The sequence below is a fragment of the Cynocephalus volans genome, chromosome 3, assembly GCF_027409185.1.
Source record: "Cynocephalus volans isolate mCynVol1 chromosome 3, mCynVol1.pri, whole genome shotgun sequence".
In the NCBI taxonomy this organism is placed as follows: domain Eukaryota; kingdom Metazoa; phylum Chordata; class Mammalia; order Dermoptera; family Cynocephalidae; genus Cynocephalus; species Cynocephalus volans.
In genome coordinates, this window is record NC_084462.1 from 69224088 (window position 1) to 69243277 (window position 19190).

Below are 19190 nucleotides of genomic sequence, written 5' to 3' on the forward strand. Positions count from 1 at the left end.
AATCAGAATAAAGTAGAGTAGAAATATGGATGTACCACCTCTACCTGTAAATCAAGTATGCTAAAGTGTAGACGTGTAGCTCATTTTAATGTACACACACTCTCTCTCTCTCTCTTTCTCTCTCTCTATATATATACACAAACACATACAGTTATAATATATATATTAAATAATAATTATTTCCCTTTGATTTAATTATGATTTTAAAGATGCAATACCACTGGGGGGAAAGATAGCTTAAATTTCACATCTTTAGAAAAGAACAGTTCTATTTCAAAGAAACTTAGGTCAAGACATCCTCTTCAAGGCAGTTACCTTCACCTTAGAATACAACCTAAACTCCTTTCTTCTTCTTAAAAGGCACTAAACCATCTGCCCGCTGACTCCTCTGCCAACCTTACCTCCTACCACAGGCTCATTCACCCTCTGCTCCAGGCACAGTGGCATTCTTGCTATGTCTCTAACCTGACAAGTTCATTTCTGCCTCATGGTATTTACCCTTGCTGTGTTCCTTCTGCCTTAATGTTCTTTCCAGAAAACTTGACGTGGTTCATGCCTTTACATTATTCAGGTCTCAGCTCGAACACCTTCTCAGAGATACATCCAGATAACCCTGTCTAAAACAGCTCTCCCTTCCTGTCCCCATTAATCTCTCCTTCCCAAGCTTTAATTGACTTCACAGCATTTATCATAGCCTAAGATTATATTACTTATGTGTTTACTTTATTATCTCTCCTGCCAAACCAAAATGTGAGCTTCAAGAGGGCAAAAACTTTGACCTGTTCTCTATTCCATCCCCAGCACTCATAACAGTGTCTGATACCAAGTAGGCACCCCAAAAATATTTATTTAATGAATGAATGAACACACTAACTAAATGGATGAGTTTTAAATGATCATAACAGAGTTATTTATCACAAATTGCACACCCCCTAAATGTTTTCTACTAGGCCTATTCAGTTTGTAAAACACTAACATTTCCTTGGAATTAACTTTGCTATTAAAAAAAAAATCACAGGAGATCAGTCAACTAAAGCAGCTGGCTAAGCCTTGTGGGATGCATCTGAGTGTGGAGGTCTGCAAACAAGTGATGTCTTCAGGCAAAATATTTTCCAGGTGGCGGAGAAATTCCTCTACAGATACTTGCCACAGAAAATCATATACTTGAATCAGCTCTTGCATGAGGTGTCCCTTGGTGTGCCTGATCTGACCTCCCTCCCAGCCCCATTGGACATCGCCATCACAGAACCCCTATCGAAGGATGATGAGATGGAAACAAATCCCTAAGTATGGCTTTCTCCCTGGGAATAAGAAGGTCCTGGCCCTGCTTGCCCTTTTTACACCAGAAGTCTAGACTCTCAAAGAGAAATGCATTCTGGTGATCACATGGATCTGGCACCTGATCACCATGATTACAGATGGAAATGATTTGGGAGTGGCAATCCAGAAGGTGCGGGAAAGGGTGAACGTGATCAAGCCCAAAGTGGAAGCCTTCCAGACAACCATTTGTAAGTACTTCTCAGAACACAGGGATGCCGTAGCCAAGGCCTCCACGGAGACCTGTCTAGCAGATTACCAGGCCTTGGTGCTGGACCTGAGGGCCCTCTATGCTGAGCTTTATCATATCAGCAGCAGCAACCTGGAGAAAACTGTCAACCCGAAGGGTAAAGAGAAGCCATCTATGTACTGATCCTACAGCTAGAGGGAAAATAAATAATCTACACTTTATGTAGATTTAAAAATTAAAAAATAAAAACAACAGAGAATTTTATCTCTAAAATGCCCCCTCATATTTTTCTAGTGGTCAGACCTACCCATTGTCTCCCTCATTCCCATCTTCTTCTTACTACTTTACCTATCCAACTACCTCCAACTGGACTCTTCTAACAAGAAAACAAAACAAAACAAAAAACCTCTTTTTATTGTTCTTCCTCCAATAGATCCTACTTTTTCCTACTACCATTATTCAGTGGAGAAAAGGGAACAATGGCAAAGAAAGGACAAAAAAAAAAAGGAAATTCATGCAACCCATCTTTATTACCATCTGTCTATCATTATTTCTGTTGGCATTGTTTACTGACTCAAAGAACCATTTCCACCTTCCTAAATGTTTCCAGAGCCGGGATCACCCCTTAAAACTTCATATATATGCTAATCACTATGTAAACATAAAGCAAACTTAAACTTCAAGAATTTCTGTCTCCACTTGACCTCAGCCATCTTACGTCATTGCCAAATCAAGAATTATATTATCACAAGCCAATTCGATCCAATTTAATCTATAAAAATACTTACCACACACCCACCATAGTTCATCACTGCATGGTTGTAATTCTTCCTCTCTCCCTTATCACATACACACCACACTTTTTATGACAACAATCCCTTATCTGTTTCTACTCTCAGACCATCACAGTAGCAGAATCTGCTCTTCTAGGAAGTACCCTACCTCCTGAACTCCCCTAACTTACTTTATCCAAACCATTAGCATCCTTCAGGAATCACTGGAATCCTTCATTAGTCTTCATCCAGAGCTGGGCATTTAATACTACCCTATTCACCATTTAAATCTAATAACTAAACTAATAGCCAAACCAAGTAGAAACAGAGAAAACTTTCAACAAATTAATCCTCTGCCTGCTTTGCTCTTGAAATACCTAGAACAGTTGGAGAATATTACAGTACCCTAATAATTTGGCTTAGGACAGACTCATGCTTCCTAATAGCAGTCTGACCTCACAACTATTAAAGAAGACTCTTATTCAATTATTTTATATTCTCAAGCTCAGATTCCCTAAAACAGTGGTTCTCAAAATTCTGCGTGTATCAGATTCACCTGGAGGGCTTGCCAAAACATTACCTATCAGTTTCTTTTATCCTCCTTTGAACCAACTTTGTCATCCTGCTGCTTCCCACATTGAGTTAATTGAAACATTGGCCTGTGATTACTATTTATTTATCTGAGAATTATATTTTTAACATTTTGAAAATTATACACCAGGGATAATGGAGATTGTCTCAGCCCAAATGAAGTTCTCTGATCTGGAGGATAAATGTGGTCTGTTTTTGTATTTGTCAGAAACCCTGAGCACCTTTAAGGCATTTCAATCACAGAAACCTTCATGTGCAATCTGGCTTCCCACAGAATTCCACCAGAGCCTCCCACACTCACTCCCTATCTCTTAGCTTTCAAGCATTCTCTTAGCTTTGACACATGGTGTGTTCAGTCATTCTCTTAGCTTTGACACATAGTTGCTTTATGACTCTCACTTCAAATTCTGATAGCCCAGGTGAACAGGAAGAAAAATAGGCAAGTCAATCAATTAAACCCAAGACCAACCAAATGTCTTGATGTCTTGTTCTCATGAGTTTCCTTTGCCATAGGTTCTCTCCCCACCTCCAGCACCTGTTATGACCTAAAAATAGATCCAATTCTAAAAAGAATTAAGAGGCACGTGGTTGCACATGAAAGCATCAGTTGACCTAGGAGGCCACTGGTCAGATAAGGTATTGATGTGAGGAATTTGCAGAATCCTAGTCAATGTGACCTGAAAGATTTTTTTTAAAAAGAAGTTTTCCCATTGAACAGAAACTGAAACTAGAAAAAGACTAGGCTCACTCATCACCTTGGCAGCTACAGATCCCTAGGGATATACCACAGCCTGTCTCTGCAGGCCACATTATGTTACTGATGCTAGGATAAAGACCCCACTGCTAAAGACCTATATGGAGGCTCAGCTTTTCAGGTGTCAGAGACAAATCCTTAAGTGGAAAACTTACAGTAGTTAAAAGAAAAGGAACAGAGAATCCACAGGGTCTGGTAGAGAATTTTGGATCTATAGTCCTGGGTGATCAGAAGAAAATGCAGAGAAGTTCTTATTCATTAACCTGTGATCATGAGGGCACCAGAAAATCTGGAGAGGATAAGCAGAGGATATTGAAGGTAGGAAAATTAGACAGTAAGTAAATCAACAGCAAAGTGGGGTTGAGTGTTCTTTGGTAGCAATGTAAATTCACATACAAAGTTTGAGCAGGGGTCTTTTGAGCAGAAATCTTTTTTGGATCTGCCTGAACCTAGAGGCATGTGGTTGCCATGGATTTCCATTTATGGTTCCTTGGACTAAAAGATGGTGCAGTGCTTTGTGGTGTGGGAGGAAGAAATCTTTCTGGACTTGACCAGCAGCAGGCAACAAGTCATCCAGGACAAACATTAGGAGATGGAGGCAGATGTGCTTCCCTCTTCACCAGCATTCTCAGCCAGGTTTGCTTAATGCTCACTTAAATAGTGCCTCAGGATAGATTTGCATCTGTAAAACTCACAGGCCCTTTGTCATGACAAAGTCAGCTGACTAGAGAGCACTTGGTATATGATTTAGGGATCAGGTTTGCATTTTACTGACACTTCAGAAACATGCGATTTGGGAAAAAGTGGAAAGTTGTTTCTGACTCATTTTCTTTTGATTCAAAGACACTGAAAGTTCTAGAACTGTTTAACAGCTACTTTTTATGTGAAAAATAAAGTAAAATATGACCAAAAGCAAACAAACAAAAAAGGTGGAGGAGTAGGAGGAAGAAGAAATGGCATTAGGTTGCTTTTACTTTGCCAAGATGAGGATATAGTAGAAGGACATTAGGTCCCTTAGAGTTGGAAGAACAAAGACCTTAAATAAGGTCAAAAGGTCAGACAAATTGATGTCTTCAAGGCACAAGTTATCAAACAAACAAACCTTAAAAGATTATTTTAGGGGCCGAGCCCGTGGCACACTTGGTAGAGTGCTGCGCTGGCAGCGCGGCGACGCTCCCGCCGCGGGTTCGGATCCTATATAGGACTGACCGGTGTACTCACTGGCTGAGTGCCGGTCACGAAAAAACGACAAAAAAAAAAAAAAAAAAAAGATTATTTTAGGAGAATGATTTAAAAGAGTAGCTCTTAGATACTATGTTTAAAACCAGAAAAGAAGATTGAGAATATCTCCAGAGAACATTTTAACTGAAGGACTAAAGGAGGACATAAAGGCAATGGCACTAAAGAATAAATGTGAGCTATACAAAGAAATTAATTGTGGAATATACTAAAAAGCATATGTACTTCACAGGGCCTGGTTTTCCAGTCTTGCAGTTTCAAATATTGACCTTGCAGAGGACTGGAAATTTTCCTCAGGCTATAAGTCTCTGTTGCAAGATAAGAATCGTGGCACTGCAAGGTTGCTGGCTCAAAGACAGATTAGTTACTGATTGATATCTAAGTTGCGGGAAAACTGCTAGAGGGAGAAGGAATGTTTGCTAAGATCAAGCTTTTGTTAATTGCCTTACTGGAATGTCATCTGGCTTGTTTCACTGAAAGTTACCAGCCTATATTGTTAAACTATAACCCCACCTATGTTCTCTTCCTGTAACTTCCTGGTCTGGAAAATAAATGCAGGAAGAGAACACCAATTTGGTGTTAATTTCCCAAGGAAGGGTTGCCTCTTGCTGGAGTGTCCCAGGGAAGTTAACCACTTTGGGGCTTCTCACTGCTCAGAAGAGATGGGCTTTGAGTAATCCTTTGCGTCTCCGTCACCCAGGGGAAGAGGGGTGACAAATCCGTGGGGGGCGAAGCAACATAAAGCAACAATTAATAACTCTGAGGATCAGAAATTAGTAAGGAAATCTCTGGGAGAGATAACAGGGGGCACCTAGAAGAGAATGCCTTAAATGTAGGAAAAGTTAACTTCCCTCCTCACTTTACTCAGTGAACTGCTCTGGTGGCATACTCCTCCTGTAAATAATTTGTCCATATCTAACTTTGCAGAAGTCACTTTACCTCTCTGTGTCTTCATCTGTAAAATGAAAACGCTGATCTCTGAGGTCACTTCAAGCTCTAACACTCCTATTCTATAATTCTCCCAAATTCCCTTATGCAACGTAATGTTTAGGTTAATACTTAAACTAATTATGTGTGATAAAATACACTGATGAAATCTTTCAGAGATACCACAGAGGACAGACAAAAGCCTAGGACTCTAGGACATGATCTTGGAAAAAGTAACTTATATTATCATCAGTAGTGGGAATAAAGAGGGTCAGGGCTCAGAACATGATACCCCAATATATGGCACCCTGGCACACTGAGTAATTTAAGCTAAAGGAAATTGAGAAAACCACAGGAGCAGGAAGTTCACTCTCTGAACATCTCCTGCCTTTCTTCCCTAAGGCAATAAAAAAATTCTCTGACCTACCTCCCATGAAAGTAGGTCACAAGATCCTCATTCCAGGGGGATCCTGCCCCATACCGAGAGGAAAGCAATGAAGACACAGAGATGACGAGAAAAATCTAAACAAACAGGTCTTGCTAAGGTCCCCCCAGTTTATTACCATTAGATCATTCCCCTTTTGTCCAATCATACTTCTACACAATTGCCCACTTGTCATCAAACCTAAGCACAGCATACACAGTTTTTCCCATTTCTTTGGGTCTTCATTTCTGAAGGCTCCTGTGCCATATAAAACTTATATTAAAAAAATTTGTTATGCTTTTCTTTTGTTAATCTGTCTTTGTTATAGAGGTGTTAGCCTCTATAACTTTGTGATGAGTGAGGAAAAGATATTACATTTTCTCTCCTACCAGAGGTAATCTAAGATCCATGCTGGGGAGGGAGAGCAGAGGGAGAAGTGGGAGGAGAATCTAGCCTGGGTATAATGTTATATATAAATTTCATCATTTGATAATAAAAAATCATTTCTGGATATTGTTAAACAGCCTTTCTTTGTAGGCATTGCAAAAGCTATCCAGTAAAACAGAATAAAGAGAACGGTCGTGAAAAAGTCTCAAGAAAAGGAGTCAGGAATTGTTTAGCTACAGTACAAAACAGAGCCATATAAAATGAAGTGAGGAAGTTCATACAGGATGTGATATTAAATACATACCAAACCTATCATCTAAAAAGGAATCAATCTGTGATTTGACAATCAGAAAGTACCGAGTTTCTACCCTCAATCAAACACTGAGAAGGATCCCAAGTGAAACACACCAGCCTGAATTGAACACACATGTTAAAATACGTTCTAAGAAAGCATAAAGTTAAGGGCAAAGTCTGCTATTTACTTCTATATAAGATATGGCACTGAAAAGCAATGGAAATAAAATAATACACGCTCAATAAATGTTAAATTTGATGAATTGTCAGACTAAATATCATGAAACAAATTATGACTGAATTATAATCCATTCAAATAATCTTTCAAAAATGTTAGCCTATTATTTTCTTAAGCATTAAAATTTGGAGTTGCCATCTAAATACCACAGAACTCAACACTAGTCCTACATATGGGTTGGGCTACAAAAAATAACTGCTCTACAAAGAATACCTGTTTTTCCCCAACAGAAGAACACGGAGGGATCTCAGAGTAGAAAGTCCACTAATTTCTTCAATCTGGTTATCATATAAATCCAAGAATATTAATCTTTGTAGATTAGAAATATTTTGAATCCGAGTTATAAAATTATGTTGAAAGTTCAACAAGCGAAGGTGTTCTTCCCCATCAATGATAGGACATACGGTCAGCTTCTGCCTAGAAAAAATTTTAAAAAGTTAATAAGGTTCCGATTTGGCAGCCTGCCTCCTCTTACAAATATTATTATTAGTATCTTTGTGCTCCCATGCTGTGAGGAGAGAAAGATAAGCTGGACCACTTCCAGCCCCCATGAACTAAGTGACCTATATTTCCTTGTAAATCATTCACAAAAAAAGCCAATAGACTTTGACAAAGGTAAATATTAAAATTAAGTCTAAGCTCTCATTTTATAAAAAAAAAAGTTTCCCATATCAATTACTTCACATGAAATTGACTTATCAGAAAACAATCAGTGTAATTTCCTTCTGTGACAGAGGTTTAGATGGTTGAAAGAAATGTCCGTGGCATCAATCCGTTGACATAAAGACTGCCCACGCAACTAAGTCATCAGAACAAAAACCATATAAATGGGTTTCTCAGAATCACAGACTCTTAAGCTGAATGTCTTCCAAAGAACAAGACATTCAGCAATGTACAGTTCACTTTAATGAAAAAAATTCATCCTGAAATCCATTAATGGTAAGATGATCCTTATTTATTTATTTTTTTTAAAGATGTCCAGTAAGGGGATTGCAACCCTTGACTTGGTGTTGTCAGCACCACGCTCTCCCAAGCGAGCCAACTGGCCATCCCTACACAGGGATCTGAACCTGTGGCCTTGGTGCTTTCAGCACCACACTCTCCCAACTGAGCCACGGGCTGGCCCCTAGATGATCCTTATTGAACATTTCCTCAGAAGCTTAGATTTTAAGTATACGTTTACATGTTCAACAGTAACTTTGAACTTTGCACAACATTTAAAGTGCTATGAGTTAGGATGAAACGTTAATAATATATATCTTTATTTGTATTTAAAACAGTAAGCTTCTATTATGCAAAAAGTTAAAACATATTACATATGAAGTAAATAAGTGCAGGGTCCTTTAAGAATGCTACTAGTATAAAAATATGGCCAGAGAGAAGATACTGAGTGATTCTACTCTGAAAGGTTCAAAGGAGTCTCTGAGGAAAACACAGCTTTCTCTGAGTGGGAATAACTCTAATAGGGAGGTTTATTAGGAATATTTTCCTTTAGTAAAAATCAAGTTAATGTAAGCTTTAAAGAAAACAAATCAGAGTGTTACAAACATAAATGAAACTATGGAAGTGATTAGAATCCTCCTTTTAAAGAGAAAAAAGAATGATTCACAAAATAAAAATATCTGAATGTTAGCAGTTGACAAAGATATGATGTTTAAAAATATAGACCCTGAAGAAATGGGTTTAAAATAGAGAAAAAGTGAAAAATATTAAGCAATAGTTTAATTCTCTTGATGTATGGTTAATATATTCATGTATTCAATTATACTACCATACTTGGTACTTCTGGTTTTTAAATTATAAATTAATAAATTATAAGTATTCTAGTTTAAAATTTACACCTTTGTGCACTAACTTAGCAAAACACTTAAATTGTCTCATTTTTCCTACTTCATTCTTTCTCTATTTCTCATAATTAAACTTTCTGATATGCCCCAACTTCTATTTCATCCAATTCTTGAATTAGTTATCACTGAAATAGGAAAATATATAACCTCTGACCACCCTCTTACATAAGCAGCTATATCTTGAAATAAAGCCACTGTCTTGGATTCCAAACACAATGGCTAAGTCTCAACTTCAAGGCTCACTTGTACACCACTTTACTCCACGAATCCCTGTCACCCCACCAAAACAAGCAAGTTAACACACATAATAATCAATGACCCAGTGCCCTTGAGGGGAGCTTATTATGCCTACAAAACCCTTGAGTTGCTACACCTCCTACTCTGTAACTGACACGTCTATTGTACCATGCTTTTTCTTCTGTGTTCCCTTCTTGGTGCTGATTGGCTGCCTTCCTGGTACTCCAGGCCTACCCTAACTCCCAGAACAGCCAGAGCCTAGCTCTTGCAAGTATTTCTTCTCAGGGCTGGATTCTACTCTTGTCTTCTCAGTCTCCTGAGAAGGCACACAGCATGACAGATCTGCCTTTGGAATTTCTTGCTGTTACCCACTGGCTCTCAAAAATGATCACTGAGTTAGTTCCGTACTACTAGCCTAACTTTCTTGATTGAACATCCTGGTCTGAATGAACTATGCCTAAGCTTATGACATTTTTGTGATTCTGCCTCTTCACAACCAGCCTTTGAAGCAGAGTCAGTTCCCTTGGTCTTAACTTTCTTGATATGTGAGTCTCCACCTGATCAGAGTTTGCTTTTCCTCCCAAGAGGTCCATGCTACCAAGGACCCATCTTCACAATTGGCTGAGTCACTCCAAGCTACAGTTGAAATGCCTGACTTGTTATGTCACAGTTGATCAAATACTGGCTCCTGTCAATATCAAGTGACATGAAACTGAAGGGCTGAGGTACTACTATTCTTGGCTGAACTTTTAGAGACAAAAAAATGACCATATAATCCCTCAAAACATTAAAATGATATCATGAATGTTATAAATACTAGATAGCATTAGAAGCTCAAAAAACATGAATACTGCAAAAATGTCATGAGAGTTACTGCCTTCAAGTGTTACTTTGCCTACAAAACAACACGTTAGACCCTCTGAAGAGGTTTTTCCCAACTATAAGCACAGATGGTCCATTACAATTTGTTGTCAGATGTGCATTGCTAAATGAAAGGTATACACAGCAGAGATGTTTTCTCTGCTGGTTATACCACAAGGGTAGGGGTTGGAATCTTTAATCTACCATTCTACTATGGATATCTTCCTAGATATAAATATAGGGATCAAGTGTCATTTATATTCATTCATTCAAAAATTTTTTGTCAAGAACCTGTTTTGTACCAGGCTCTGTTCTAGGTGCCAGGGATACAGAACTGAACAAAAATCCCTGTGCTTGTGGAGCTTACTGGTAGGAGGAGACAGACAATAAACATAAGTAAATAGTTAATATGTTAGAGGGTGATAAATGCTAAGAAGAAAAACAAAACAGAGAAGGAGGCTGGGGACTGTCAGGGTGGAGGGGGTTGCAATTCTGTAGAGGATGGCCAGAGAAAGTCATCCTTGAGATGATGACGATTGAGGAAAGATCTAAAGGATGTAACAGAGTGAGCCTACAGATATGTGGAGGAACAACATTCCAGGAAGAGAGAACAGCAAGCACAAAAGCCCTGAGGTATAAGCATACTTGGTGTTCAAGGAACAGTGAGGAGGCAGGTATGGATGGAGCAGAGTGAGTAAAGGGGAGTGTATGAAGAAACGAGGCCAGTGAGCTAACAGGGAAGTAGACTGGACAGGCCCTAGTTAGTCCATGTGAGGACTACATTGCAAAATTTTTTCTATCTTAAAATCCTTTTTCATCAATGTCATATTTTAGAATTGCTATGGTATTCTTTTGGAATATAGTCAAGCTCTTTTACATTATATAGATATAAAATTCCTCACCATACCTCTGGGAGGATAAACAAAAAAAATTGGCAAAAAGAGATTGTACCCAGGACTGGCTAGCTGGGGAATAGGAAGAGAGAGGGAGACTTGCACATCTTTCAAATCTTGTACCATGTCTGCATATTACCTAATCCAAAAAAGAAAATAAAATAAGTTGTCCTCACCTTTCTAAGGTCAACCTGTCTGAGTAAAGAATTTTCTCTTCAGAAGAACGTTGGAGAATAGGAAATGATGGCATTGATGAGCTCACCAAATTAATATGATCACCTATTGAAAATGATACACAAATTACTTGATTAAGAAAAACCTTTAAAATCTTAAAAGTAAAGTCACCTTATATTTGGAGAACTCTGGCACCTACAAATACCTTTTCTAGAAAGTATATTTCCATAGCTCTCTATATTTGAAATTAATTACTAAATTTGAGCTTGCTTCTCTCCTCCTCAAACCTAAACTATGTGTTCCATGTATGCCAAATAATTTTTCCCTTGCCTTACAAATTGGTTGGGGGTACAGAACTACTCTAATGCTCTTTAACCATTTATAATCCTGACTCCTAATACTAAATTTTAACTCTCTGTAACTGAGATGATAGTCCCTCATTACCAGATACATTTGGGCCAGCACTATGACAGCCCTGCCGGATTCTGGACTTGGAAGGTGTCTGAATGGAAGAATCTCCAAATGCTGATAAGGAGCTCGTGGCAGTTTTCATTTCCAGCCCACATAGTTCTGTCACGTTTGTTGTGGATGAGATGCATGATGATTTATTACGAGGCGAAGGGCTTATTACTCTTCCATCTCCTTCAAAATATCAAAAAGTTTATCACAAAACTACGTAATACATGACTTTGCTATAGGAAATACACAGAAGTAGTTTTGGATAGCAGATGTAAACCTCACATCACCACTTTTTCTTTGCAGGCCAACTACCATTAGTAGAGAACATTGCAAAGATACCAAAGTGAATGTCAACAACTCTGGTACACTTGTGGTTAGGGTCTATAGGGCATATGACAACCCTATGAGGTTTATAGGCTGTTGGTTAGGTAGTGTCCTTGCCATTAAGTAGTTTTTAATCTAATAAGTAAACACATATGAAATTAATAAACTGAAAAGGACAACATGCACAAAACATAGAATAAAAAAGAATACCTATTATACTTGTATATTTGCACATAAGTGTATCTGGTTATTTATCACTTAATGAAGATGGGTACAGATAGGTTGGGGAGATGAATATTAAGATATATTCTAAGGAACTAGAATAATGTAGAACGATCAAGAAGAAATGATGGGAAGTTCCAGAAATGAGGTAGGATTTGAGTAATGAGTCAAAGGTGACAGTTTGAATACCAGAGGAAATCTACCGTATTTTCCTCTGTAGAGAAAATCTACTGAAAGCAGCAATTGATGTTGAAGTGCTTGAAGGGAGAAATAAGCAGTAAAATAGAACCTGAGGTTACCACAGAATTCTGTTGCTTAAACTAACCAATAAATTGAAAACATGAAAACGAAATTGAGGAAGCTAACGTAGTCTTCAGGAGGCTATCAGATAGTACGATAACAACTTAAAATTGAGTTCCATACAGATCATATTTAAAAAGCTGTAAAGCAATGGTATCTGCTACCTTCTTCAGGTCTGCAAGGTATAAACCAAAGTATCTCACACCTAGCTTCTTGAACAAAATAGCCAATGCTCACATCCCACATTTCTGAATATCATGAAATATCAAGACAACTAGTAATGATGTTCTAGAGTATAAGCATTCAGAACTGATATCATGTCCACCAATGAACTGATTTTATGATATGACCACCTGCTAGCAGGATACCCAGGCAACCATGATTCGATAAATCGATTTGGAAATCAAAAGTCAGATGGCTAAAAAAGCAAAACTAAAACAAAAACTAGTCTAAGTATTAACTGAAATCTAAGGATTAACTGATTAAAGATTAACTGGTCAGCCAAAGACGATAAAGGAAAGACCCTAAATAATCGACAACCTCGATATCCCTTGTTAGCATTAGAGTTAGGTTTTTTGAATTATTTCGTTAAGGCGTCAAGCCAATCCTCAATTTAGGCAGCAGATTTAAACTTTATAAGACTTGGGATATAAAGACAATAATCAAAGAGATAATTTCACTTACACTCAGCAAATAAAAGAATTATATCTCCACACTCTTCACTCTTGTTATACACAGAAGTCATAATAGCTATCGGCATGATGAGCTTACTATTACTATCACTGTGATATCCACCTTACAATAAATAGAAAGAGACAAGAATGATTATGTAGAGAGGCCTTAAACTCCACAAACAAGATCCTCTAAATGACTGGGAACCAGAGGAATCTGAGATTAAAACATACACACGTGAATATATAAACACTCACATATAAACTGCATCACTATTTTAATTTTATTGTTTATTTCTTATATCACTATTTAACTGACCAGATATGTAGCCTTTGTCTTCCCAATTAAATGTATAAGCTCCTTGAGAAATGAAACTCCTTTTACCTTCTATATACTCTTGGTAGAATCTAAATTCAGCAGGCAACTGGTAGATAAATTAACTGTTTTTTCAGTTTACTAAGACTTAATGGGAAATCTATGTTGTATGTGTTATTTCTTTTTAAAAGGAAAATTAGAAATTCTTGCGTTTTAATACAAAAATGCTGAAGAAATTCTTTCATAGGTAGCATCTCAAAGTGTTAAGAGGCATAGTGATTCACATTTGGTAAGAATGTTCACTGCACTGCACCCTAGATACACGGATGGATGGATGGGTGGACAGATGTATGGATGGATGGGTAGATGGATGCATGGGTGAATGGATGAACAGATATGTGGGCGGATAGACAGATGAGTGGATGGATGGATGGAATAGTATAAGACCATATATGTGTGTCCATTCAGCCTTATCTTTGAGATTGTTTTGGTAACCAAAATCCAGATTCTAAATTTTCTAGTGATTTATCATGAGCTTAAGAGTCAAGCAGTGCCTCTTCCTCTCTACATACACATTTACATTTTAAAATTATTAATTAAGGGATTAAATCAATTAAGGTCAGGTTAAATGAGATTTTACTGTATAGTAGTCCCCGGAATATCTGGCTCTTACAAAACCTCAAGGATACAGTGGTTAACTCCTGACAATATTCCAAAAAGCCTAAAAGAAATCACACACCAAGTTTTAGACTAGCCAGTTTAAATAAAACATTAACTTTCTTTACTTTTGACTGAACATACTGTTTGTAATTTGTGCTGACAATGTTTGATTAATTTTGAAAAATAAGAAAGGGGGTGAAATTAATTATAATGATTGAGTATGAGAATGCAGTTTATTCAATAGAGGTCCCCAAACTTTTCCTGACAAAGTACTACTTATTTTTTCCAGAATTCTGTGCCCTTGGAGATAGAAAGTTGAATAAAAAGTCAAGAAAATAGCTTTAAGTTGTATGGTCTTGTTTGCATGAAACTGCCTGGAATTATGGCAGAGGCACACTGGAAATAACCAGATACATATTTAAGACATATCAAATGAGCATGTTTTCACAGAGATTGATTTTAAATAAAATCTTTTAATGAAAGATCGATTAGGTTAATTTGTATCATGTGGGTCATTACTTACGTATAAGACTTTATTCATCTCTCAGGTCATTACTTACATATAAGACTTTATTCATCTCAGGTTCAATGCATCTATACTGTCTCCTCATTAGTAAATATCTAGTAACACTTTACCACTTAAATAAATTTACCTGGCCAGCCATCCAAAAATTTGTGTGCCAACTCCCTACTCTAACTCAAGAAAAGCCTGGGGAAAGTATTTAAGTTTGATTCATGATTTAGGAAGGAGAAAAAAATTAAGGTATTATGAAGGTACTTCGAAAAGTTCATGGAAAGATTCATATTAGCTTCTAATTCAATTTTTCCACAATTTTTTTAAAGTACCCTCATCTTATCCAAAATGTGAAGGAAATTCACAATGCAAACATAAAAAACCCTAGTTGAGAATTTCCAGGTTCAAATCTACAGTTCTGTGCCTAAAACAGTGCCTGGCACATAGTACACACTCTATAAATATGTACTGAACTGAACCAAAGAAGGCAAGACAGATGCTTCCTACACTGTGGAACTGCAGTTAGGATGATATCATGTCTAGCAGTTGGCCAAGGACCAAAGACATGTCCGATTAGATGGGCCCAAGAGAAGGGCTCAGAAGTAACAAAACAAAAATCAATATTCAAAATCACCATATGTTCACATAGTAATGAGATGAACAATCTAGAGAAGTCTATGCTGATCAGCCCTCTTATACAAATCCCTAAGAGGTAGGGGCAGTACTACATGCAAGGATTTTTTAGTGTTTAAGTCTAGGACATTACAGAGAGCTAACAGTTTTAGCTTAGCAACCAACTAAGACCAAAATGTTCTAAGGAAAAATTTTCCTTAATTTGAAAAATATATTTTAGAAATTTAATCAGATCATATAAGGCAGTATTTGTCAAAGGGTAGTCCACAAACCACATCCATCAGGATCATTTATGGCATTATCGAAATGCACATTTCTAAAACTCACCCAAGACCTACAAAATCAGAATGGGGAAGATGGAGGGTGAATGCTAAGAATCTGCATTATCCCAAGTGATACACACCAAAATTTAAGGTCTGTAATATAAAATATCTATAATTATATGAAATAATATGAGAGATTCTTTTCTACTCCTAACTTTCCCTTCTTTCCATTGTTTCCTTATTTCCTAAAGATTTGTGTTCTCATACTCTTAGTCACTTATTACCCATTTTTCCTAGTTCTAATCCAGTATTTGGAACATTCTTTTCCATTTCTCTAGTGTATAGCTCACCCTCAAACTAAAATAACAATAGTTTTTTCTGTATTGAAAATAATCTACTATGCTATGAGAAAAAAAACAATTCTGATTTAAACAAATACCAAACCAATTTGGTAACCAATGAACATTTAATTTTTAATTCAAGTTTATTTGGATCTAGTAATCCAACATTATGAAACAATTAATATTGTATAAAGAAGATGAACCATATCTGATCTCTACTCACTGGTAATACCTTGCCTACTTGAGTAGTTTCTTTCAAGGTCATGTTGCAAGAGTCTTCCAGGGAATGTTGGTGTTTCTTTATTTAGCTTGAATTCAACCTGAAAAATATTATTTAAGAAAAAAGCATTTGGAGAAGAATTTAGAAGTAAGTAATGAAGATAATTATAAAATAATATTCAATAATTGATACATGCTACAACATGAACAAAGCTTGAAAACATCACATTAAGTGAAAGAAACCAGACACAAAAGGCAACATATTATATGATTCCATTTACATGAAATATCCACAACAGGCAAATCTATAGAGACAGAAAGCACATTTGTGGCTCCCAAGGGCTTGGGGGAAGGGAGGAATGGGGAGCAACTCCTGAATGAAGATGGGGATTCCATTTGGAGTGATGAAAAAGTTCTGGGATTAGATAGAGGTGACAGCTGCACAACATGGTGAATGTACTTAACGCCACTGAATTGTACGCTTTAAAATGGTTTAATTGGTAAATTTTATGTTATATGTATTTTACCACATACAAAATCAGAATCAATTTCATGAGGTCAGATGAAAGAGCATGCTCTAACCTGAGGCACTTGCAATCCCTTATCACAAATTTGATTAAAAAAGTCATTTGCTCAAAAAAAAAAAAAAAGCACACAATAAAAACTAAATAGTGTTTAAAAAATCACTATGTGTTGGTCATTAGAATTCCTTTAAATGTCCAATTATAACATAATAAAATTGTATATTTAAACCTTTCTGGTAGGAAGACTGAGAAAAACAAAACCAAGACAATCTCTTATAATTAGCCACAAAAGTCCTAAATATTATGTTTTAAAAGAATTATGATGTTTCTCATTTGTCCATACTATAAACATTATATTAGCCTTTGCATAATTATATCCTTATAATTTAAATAAGCTAAAGGTGTTTTCTTAAAACATATGTCCATACAAGAGAAACTAAATGGTTTAGAAAGAATTTGGACAAGTTATATAGTTCCTATAAACAATATAATAGTAGGGTAGGGTTTGTTCAGTAAAAACAATTAGGAAACCTTTGGAGGAAATCTATTATGTTCAATTATAACAAAGAATATTTCCAATTAATCTAGCTAACCACTGTTTATTTCGAGATGATCAAATGGTCTATTTTCCAAGTGTTGACAGTTTTCGTATATGTACGTAACGTAATCAACAGCTGTTGCTTGACTAATGGTGTCCTTCCAACCACTTTCCTCCTGCCCTTTCTTACCCGCCTCATGCTGTTATCTGTAAACTATGCTCTGCACTTTAGAGTTCGTCCAGTGACATCTATTTAACAACTTTTTAGGAAACAACTAAATTGTGATGGTTGGAAATGTTCAACTCAGTCAAAGGAGGAGAAATCATGTTGTGTCTTGAGACAGTTGTGTGGGAGGTGGGTGAGTAGGTCTGAATACTGAGGTAAGACAAGAAGGGGAAGAAAAACATATTTATCTCAAAATCTCAAAAATCAAATCAAAAGCCAGAAATTCTGAAAATGCCAGAAATATCATGGGCAAATAGTCTGGGGAAAAAAGAATCTTACATTCATATCTTAACTTCTAAATAACATTAAGCCTAACATATTTCCACTGCTAAACCTATTTTTTCTTTCCTGATTTTAAATGGAATATGTAGATATGACCTCCTAATTATCATGTTTAATTCAAAGATGCCATCAGTAGTAAGACATACCATTACTTTATCCACTAAGAAAGAAAAAACTTCCCCAATAAAACTATGACATGCCATCAATTTAAAAAAGGATCCTAATTTCAGAAATGTCTAAATATCAAAAAATTTCTTATAATCAAGTAACATTAAGTTTTTTAAAGAGGGCTAATTTTGGTTTTATTTTTCCAGAAAATAAAAATTAGCTTTAAATTGGAGAACAAAGTAAATAATCTAAAATTCTCAGTCCAAAACATACTCTTTAAATCATGCTGCTATTTGTATAGAATATAAAACAATTTATCTTCAATTTAAATACTAATATGCTTAAATCTTACTTTGCTTTTTTCAGGAAGTGATGATGTTTGAATAACCAGATGAAGCCCACAGTTCACCTGAAATGTAAAAATTAAACCATAAAATTTGCTCTTCACTTAAATACACATACACACACACTCCCCCCAAATCACAAAAATACAACAAAAAATTAGAATGGAACAGAATGCTCTATTTTTGTTTGTGTCTAGTAAATGAATATGTTCTAAAAATTTTCTGAAAACAATAAAATGGTATCTAAGAATTAAAAGATTTCACTGATTTATTTTCCAAAATGTCGGCGGCAACTTGACCCTGTATACTTAGTACTTGAGGCTTTCTACATTTGCCATTGCAGGTCTAAATAACCATCTCAATGAGACAGGCGAAGGAGGTGAGAGGGTCTAATGATAAATTACTTTCTCAATTAAAAATTAAAAAAAGAAGAAAAGTAATTGACTGGTTAAAGGAATTTAAATGAACCTGAGCCTTTCACAGTAGACCAGCTCCACCTTCTGGGGAGCCCAGATCCTGGACAGGACATTGAAAACCCATCATACGATATTAAATACTCTCCAGGTTCTTTGCTCCAGCCCATGAACCTCAAGGCTCTATCAAACAATAGCTTGAGTAGACCCAGCGGTCCGGTCCCCAAAATACAGCCCATCACCTAGGACAAAGACGCCAGTCAAAGACGATGCCAATGGAAAGAAAAAGAAAGCAGGAGGCCAACCTACGTTGTTCGCAGCCCGGCCAGAAATAGATCGGTATTTCCCGGGAATCATGGCAGGAGACAGTCCAGGATCTGTTTAGATGTGCCTTGGAGGTGACGCTACAGCAGAGATTCAAAGAGATCAAAAGAGGTCATCTCCCAGGCAACCTGCTCAGGGGTTACCATGGAAACTTCCATTTCCGGTCTGGTCCTCTCCCAAATTGACCGGCCAACATAGTCGTTGTAACCTCTGGTTTTATTTGTGGGGTCCCAATGCGTCAGCACTTCCTCGTTCTATTCTCACGGCTTCATAAAAACCGAGCGGGAGTATTGGGAGGAAGATAAGATGAGGAAGAGGCTGGCCACATTGGTGGCTATGACAACCACCACTTCCGGTCCGTTC

At 36.8% G+C, this 19190-nt stretch overlaps 1 protein-coding gene and 1 pseudogene across 3 annotated transcripts in view; one reads left to right on the forward strand and one right to left on the reverse strand.

Moving 5' to 3' along the window:
• Positions 1-18980, reverse strand: part of LRRC49 (leucine rich repeat containing 49) — a 150281-nt gene extending 131301 nt beyond the window's left edge. Inside the window, exons 1-6 of one of the 3 annotated variants that reach the window (XM_063090578.1) lie at positions 18813-18980; positions 18099-18155; positions 16082-16169; positions 11591-11788; positions 11149-11251; positions 7348-7551 (exon numbers count right to left, since the gene is read on the reverse strand). In XM_063090578.1, coding sequence (XP_062946648.1) covers positions 7348-7551; positions 11149-11251; positions 11591-11788; positions 16082-16169; positions 18099-18155; positions 18813-18860 — 698 coding nt within the window. In that variant the 5' untranslated portion in view covers positions 18861-18980. Of the gene's footprint in view, positions 1-7347; positions 7552-11148; positions 11252-11590; positions 11789-16081; positions 16170-17299; positions 17304-18087; positions 18156-18812 lie in introns of all 3 variants that reach the window. The other 2 variants (XM_063090580.1, XM_063090579.1) reach the window with 2 other exon arrangements.
• LOC134371710 (proteasome activator complex subunit 2-like) lies at positions 26-1690 on the forward strand (annotated as a pseudogene).
• Positions 18981-19190: the final 210 nt, after the last annotated feature.